This window comes from Salmo salar, chromosome ssa06, assembly GCF_905237065.1.
Source record: "Salmo salar chromosome ssa06, Ssal_v3.1, whole genome shotgun sequence".
NCBI lineage: Eukaryota > Metazoa > Chordata > Actinopteri > Salmoniformes > Salmonidae > Salmo > Salmo salar.
The window spans coordinates 59837981-59845219 of NC_059447.1; the positions used below are offsets into that span (position 1 = coordinate 59837981).

Genomic DNA, 7239 nt, shown 5'->3' on the forward strand with positions numbered 1-7239 from the left:
CGTTTCAATAAAGAGCTGCTATTTGAAATGCATGTTCTGACAACAGAAATCTCCTGTTGTTTAGGAAGTCTCCTGGATTTCCTGAAGGACGGGGAGGGACGAGGACTGAAACTGCCCAATCTGGTTGACATGGCAGCCCAGGTAAAGCCCTGATAAAAAAAAATGTCACTCATTCCGCTCGGTGTTTCTATAACGGAACTCTGAGTGACTTCACAAACAAGACGACTCAGCAGCACTGAAACGTCAAGACAGCGGTGTGTCACCGTGTGCAGCACTCTCTCTGGAACTAAGTCGAACGCAGTGCTTTTACTGTGTGTGTGTGTGTGTGTTCCAGGTGGCAGCAGGCATGGCGTACATCGAGAGGATGAACTACATCCACAGAGACCTGCGCTCGGCTAACATCCTGGTTGGGGACAACCTGGTATGTAAGATCGCTGACTTCGGACTGGCCAGGCTGATTGAGGACAACGAGTACACAGCACGGCAAGGTGAGGTCACACACAAGAACGAATCACAGACACACACTAATGATTGCCTTCAGGTCACGAAGGGATTTCTTCCAACACTGGCCATAATGTGCGCATCATCACACCCTGACAGGATGTCAAGGGCTCCCATTTCAGATCCAAACATGTGCTCACTGTCTGCCTATTCCACTGTACTACAGACTGGAACAGAGACACTGAGAGACACTCCCAGCTCTAGAGAGAAAGAATACCATAGCTAACTTACATTCTGTCATTTATTCATATCTCCCCCTCTGTTCTCTCCCAGGTGCTAAGTTCCCGATTAAGTGGACGGCCCCGGAGGCGGCGCTGTACGGAAAGTTCACCATCAAGTCCGACGTGTGGTCGTTTGGCATCCTGCTCACAGAGCTGGTCACCAAGGGACGTGTACCCTACCCAGGTGAGGAGGGTCAAATAACCCGAGATTCAATGGTCACGTCTCCAATGGCACCCTATTTAGTTTCTAGAACACTAGGGTCCTGGGGCCTTTTTTGGACGCAACCCTTGTGATGTAATGTCCACATTTTGAGTTGAGTGCTCACTTGTATTGCAAATAGGTAGAGGACTATGATGCAATTATACACCACAACAAGTGGCAGGCAGCTCCTGCTGTTTACTGAACGTTAAAGAAAAGAAGGGGTCTTTAAACACGGCTGAGTAACTTTGTTTTCCTGACACAATCTGAGATTTAGTAACCAGGGTGAGAGAGAGAGAGAGAGAGAGAGAGAGAGAGAGAGAGAGAGAGAGAGAGAGAGAGAGAGAGAGAGAGAGAGAGAGAGAGAGAGAGAGAGAGAGAGAGAGAGAGAGAGAGAGAGAGAGAGAGAGAGAGAGAGAGAGAGAGAGAGAGAGAGAGAGAGAGAGAGAGAGAGAGAGAGAGAGAGAGAGAGAGAGAGAGAGAGAGAGAGAGAGAGAGAGAGAGAGAGAGAGAGAGAGAGAGAGAGAGAGAGAGAGAGAGAGAGAGAGAGAGAGAGAGAGAGAGAGAGAGAGAGAGAGAGAGAGAGAGAGAGAGAGAGACGACGAGAGAAGAGAGAGACCGAGAGAGACGAGACGACCAGACGGAGACGACCGAAAAGAGGGGAGAGGGTTTGCACGCTATGGGGGCCGAGCTGGGATTTAGGGGATAATAGCATCATCCTGAAAGATGTCTTAGCAGCTTTCTGAGGCCCTCCCTCCGGACTGTTCTTGTTGATGCCGAAGCCACATCTCGTAAGAAGTGATAAATAGATGGCAAGCCACTCCAACGTCCCCAGGTTGTAAAACGTTTGACCCCTGTGTTACGAGAAAGCTTTTCCCAGGTCCAAATGTTGCCTTAAGATCAGCATCTACAGTATGAGGTTGAAAGCTCAATGTCTGTGTCATTAAGGTCACTCAGTAGAGGTAAAGTCTAAACAGATCTCTTTCGTTGAACCGACTTATCGATTACTTGAAGAGCCTGTTTCTTTCCTTATTATGTCTGTCCGTCTGTCTGCATGTGTGTAGGGATGAACAACCGGGAGGTGCTGGAGCAGGTGGAGCGAGGCTACAGGATGCCCTGTCCCCAGGACTGCCCCATCTCCCTCCACGAGCTCATGGTGCAGTGCTGGAAGAAGGACGCCGAGGAGAGGCCCACCTTCGAGTACCTGCAGGCCTTCCTGGAGGACTACTTCACGGCCACGGAGCCGCAGTACCAGCCAGGGGACAACCTCTAAACACAGAGCTCTGGGCTGGGACTGGACTGAACCGTAGTTCTCTGGAGCCACACCAGGGACCTGTACATCTTCCTCAGCTCAACAGAGCATCTTGTCTCAACTCTCCTCCAACTCCCAACACTCTCAAACACTCTCCATGGCAAACCCTGAGACAGACTCAACAGACTGGATACCAGTTAGGAGGGAGGGAGGGAGGGAGGGAGGTTTGGGGGTGGTTGGGCTAGTTATGATGTAATGAAATGCCTGTATTCAATGTAAATATGAACAGCTAGTCGGCTTAACTTTTGGTTTATGTTTTGGTGGTTTGTTTGCTTCTGATGGCATTTTGACTGATTTTTCTCCATGATGATGATGGTAAAGAAAATGGTCAATGAAGATGATCATTTGAAAAGTGCACCATGAGACCATGATATCTTGTCACTTCTAATCCAGAATATACAGGACATGTCTATCAAAGCTAATATTTTTTTATTATTATTTTGGGGGCAATTTAATGAACACCTCCATAAATTATTTATTTCATTTTTGCGGTTTTACTCATGTATAATAATAAATAAGAACACCAGTCCTGAGTGTATCGCCTCAGTGTATAAATAATTTTTGTGGCAAAGTCGTCTGTTTCACAGGGACTTGAGGCAAGCATGACAAAATACTCCATAGAGATTTCTTTTGCACCTCATGAATTTAGTTTGATAGGATTTTGCTTTTATTTTGTTCATCCTTGTAAAATAGTTTTGTCCTCCTCAAAGTAATAGATGTTAGGCTAATGCCGTAACAAAGTTATTTTACAAATAATGTATGTTACATTTTGTAATTACAGCCAAATGTGTGCGAATTATACTTTTGAACATATCTCTTCTCGCTTACCAGGTTTTAAGAAAAATAAATAATGGGGGATAAAATTGGTCTTTCCAGGTATTATTTAGTGTATACTGGACGGACATGATGTTTATTTAAGAAGAGAAAGATGTTCATCTCTGCTTTTAATGGTCTTATTTCAACTTGTATACGGAGTTCCATTTTAACAGCCATTCCAAGGCATCCATCTCACGGTCCTTGTTTCCTCCATGCTGTGAACCCATGTACTGGGAAGTCTTAGTGGGTAACGTCTCTTCCTCCCTCTGTGAACAGTGACATGTCCCCATCCAACTGCTCCTCAAACTCATGTCCCACACTGGGTCTGTCCGTCTGCCTGTCTGTCTGTCTGTCTGTCTGTCTGTCTGTCTGTCTGTCTGTCTGTCTGTGCAGCACAGCACCACCAGTAGGATCCTTCCTCAGCTCATTTATGGACCACTTCCTTTGGATGACTTTACCTTTTTTATGTTTAAACTGACGCGGATATCTGAAGTCTTGCGTCTCCTGTTTCAGAGTATGTATTATTTAACCTTAATGGAGAGATCTTTGAGGATCGGGGTGTATTGTATCTTCAGGGGGAACGTTGCCAAGACACTGGTGAAGCAGCCGGCTGTAAAGTTTGACCTTGTCTAATCTAAATGTAGTATTTGTTCTTATCTTACGCTAGTTTTAAGTGCTAATAAGGGTCTGTTTAAGATTGAGCTCCATCGTCGGTTTTACAGCTTAACAGTTTTAAAAGTGTCAGTAGCCTTCCTAGTTTAATTCTTCTGTTTTTCCGTTAACATTTTCTGTTTTGTTAATTCAGTGATTTGGCATTTGAAACTCAAAAAGAACAATAAACATTTTACACTCTTTCCACTTATTTTCTATATTATTTGATGCTATGGAATTGCTGCGTCTGTCGCTGTGTGTGTCAGGGCATAATCCAACAGGCCTGTCCATCTCTGCCTTCATGACCGCGCTGCTCCACGGTGAAACAGAAGGGATTTAAAGAAGACACACCTTTTGACATCATTGGTCAGGAGTCTCTCCAGCACCTCAGCTGTATGATGAGGGGAGGGCCAGCAGGCACCTAAGGAGGTGCTAAATGACTGCTGCATGAACACAGGGCAGGCCTGCAGCTGGGATGAGGCACCAGTGCCAGCTAGTTACAGAGGAACTCTACAGTCAGACCGACACACACGCACACACACAGCCTGCAGCTCATACAATCACCTCACAACTCGTCGAGCACATCGTCAACTCCATTAGTTTGCAAAGGGACAGCTCAGCAATGGCAGTCATATGTTGGCTGATAAGCTGCAGGGCGTTTGTTATCAGGTGAGAGTCACTGCACAAGCTCTGTAATAGAAGAAAAAAAAAGCGTTAAGTTAACTTTGTGAGTTCAACAGTAATCTTAAGTTGTATTTTCTGTGAAGACCACAAGAGGGAGTCTTTTTCATCACTGTGTGTGGGAAAGCACACTGTCAGAGTGTACTGAGCCCTATCAGCCAGCAGCTGCCAAGATTGGTGACTTCATTGATGAATCATGGTAACTTGTAATTCATCTCCTTGGATACATCACAATATGTCAATCAATATTGTTAGAAGGATATTACAAGATTCTTATTTAAGCATATGAGATATGTTGATTTCCATGGCCTGGCTCTCACAGATCAGCGTAAACCCACCAGAGGTCTGTCTACCTGTAGATGAGGCCTCCTTTCTATATGTAGATCTGGCTTCCCAGAGAGAGGGAGAGCAGGGAAGCTTTATTTGACCTGCAGCTGGCTCACTTGGTCCTCATCATCACCTAATACTACTGGACTGGACTGGACTGTCAACACAGTGGATCTCTACTATACCAGCAGGCTTGCCCCTCTGTGTAAGTCATCTGTACTACATCTTATTATTGTTACATACGCAATTAATTTTGATGGGATTATTGTAGACAAGTGCATGTTTTAGGGGGTTTTGAAAATGTGTTTTTATTGTACTGGTAAAATGCAATACATTTAGTTTACTATTACGTTTTCTATATTTGTTTTATCCAGTTTGAAAGGAATGGTAATGATATAACAAAGCATGGACTGTACAAGGTGTCAAAGCCTTCCACAGGGATGCTGGCCCATGTTGACTCCAATGCTTCCCACAGTTGTGTCAAGTTGGCTGAATGTCCTTTGGGTGGTGGACCATTCTTGATACACACAGGAAACTGTTGAGCGTGAATAAACCAGCAGCGTTGCAGTTCTTGACACAACCGCTGAGACTGGTACCTGCTATCCTAACCCCATTCAAAGGCACTTCAATACATTTTGACCCTCTGAATGGCACACATACACAATCCATGTCTGAATTGCCTCAAGGCTTAAAAATCCTTCTTTAACCTGTCTCTTCCCCTTCATCTACACTGATTGAAGTGGTTTTAACAAGTGACATAAGGGATAATAGCTTTCACCTGGCTTCCCCTGGTCAGTCTAAGTCATGGAAAGAGCATGCATTTACACTCATATACACTACCGTTCAAATGTTTGGGGTCACTTAGAAATGTCCTTGTTTTTGAAAGAAAAACAATTTTTTTGTCCATTAAAATAACATCAAATTGATCAGAAATACAGTGTAGACATTCTTAATGTTGTAAATGACTATTGTAGCTGGAAACGGCAGATTTTTTATGGAATATCTACATAGGCGTACAGAGATCCATTATCATCAACCATCACTCCTGTGTTCCACTGGCAAGTTGTGTTAGCTAATCCAAGTTTATAATTTTAAAAGGCTAATTGATCATTAGAAAACCCTTTTGCAATTATGTTTGCAAAGCTGAAAACTTTTGTTTTGATTAAAGAAGCAATAAAACTGGCCTTCTTAGACTAGTTGAGTATCTGGAGCATCAGCATTTGTGGGTTCGATTACAGGCTCAAAATGGCCAGAAACAAAGAACTTTCTTCTGAAACTCGTCAGTCTATTCTTGTTCTGAGAAATGAAGGTTATTCCAAGTGAGAAATTCTCAAGAAACTGAAGATCTCACACAACGCTGTGTACTACTCCCTTCACAGAACAGCGCAATCTGGCTCTAACCAGAATAGAAAGAGGAGTGGGAGGCCCGGTATACAACTGAGCAAGAGGACAAATACATTAGAGTGTCTAGTTTGAGAAACAGACGCCTCACAAGTCCTCAACTGGCAGCTTCATTAAATAGTACCCGCAAAACACCAGTCTCAACGTCAACAGTGAAGAGGCGACTCCGGGATGCTGGCCTTCTAGGCAGAGTTGCAAAGAAAAAGCCATATCTCAGACTGGCCAATAAAAAGAAAAGATTAAGATGGGCAAAAGAACACAGACACTGGACAGAGGAACTTTGCCTAGAAGGACAGCATCCCGGAGCCGCCTCTTCACTGTTGACGTTGAGACTGGTGTATATATATGCATACTACCGGTCAAACGTTTTAGAACACCTACTCATTCAAGGGTTTTTCAAAAATGTTACTATTTTCTACATTGTAGAATAATAGTGAAGACATCAGCACTATGAAATAACACATATGGAATCATGTAGTAACCAAAAAAGTGTTTTACTATATTATATATTATATCTCAAATTATATTTATATTTCAGATTCTTCAAATAGCAACCCTTTTCCTTGATGACAGCTTTGCACAATTTTGGCATTCTCTCAACCAGCTTCATGAGGTAGTCACCTGGAATGCATTTAAATTAACAGGTGTGCCTTGTTAAAAGTTCATTTGTGGAATTTCTTTCCTTCTTTATGCATTTGAGCCAATTTAAAAAAAAATGTTTAGCTTTATTTAAGTCAGTTAAGAACACATTTTTATTTTCAATGACAGTCTAGGAACAGTGGGTTAACTGCCTTGTTCAGGGGCAGAACAACATATTTTTACCTTGTCAGCTCGGGGATTCGATCTTGCAACTTTTCGGTTACTAGTCCAACGCACTAACCACTAGGCTAACTGCCGCTCCAAATCAATCAGTTGTGTTGTGACAAGGTAGGGGGGTATACAGAAGATAGCCCTATTTGGTAAAAGACCAAGTCCATATTATGGCAAGAACAGCTCAAATAAGCAAAGAGAAATGACAGTCCATCATTACTTTAAGACATGAAGGTCAGTCAATACGGAACATTTCCAGAACTTTGAAAGTTTCTTCAAGTGCAGTCACAAAAGCCATAAGGCGCTATGATGAAACTGGC

At 43.3% G+C, this 7239-nt stretch overlaps 1 protein-coding gene across 3 annotated transcripts in view; it reads left to right on the top strand.

Moving 5' to 3' along the window:
• Nucleotides 1-3903, top strand: part of fynb (FYN proto-oncogene, Src family tyrosine kinase b) — a 64870-nt gene extending 60967 nt beyond the window's left edge. For all 3 annotated transcript variants that reach the window (XM_014204743.2, XM_014204742.2, NM_001165358.1), the window contains 4 exon segments: nt 65-141; nt 335-488; nt 775-906; nt 1986-3903. In XM_014204743.2, coding sequence (XP_014060218.1) covers nt 65-141; nt 335-488; nt 775-906; nt 1986-2194 — 572 coding nt within the window. In that variant the 3' untranslated portion in view covers nt 2195-3903.
• The last annotated feature ends 3336 nt before the right edge of the window (nt 3904-7239 follow it).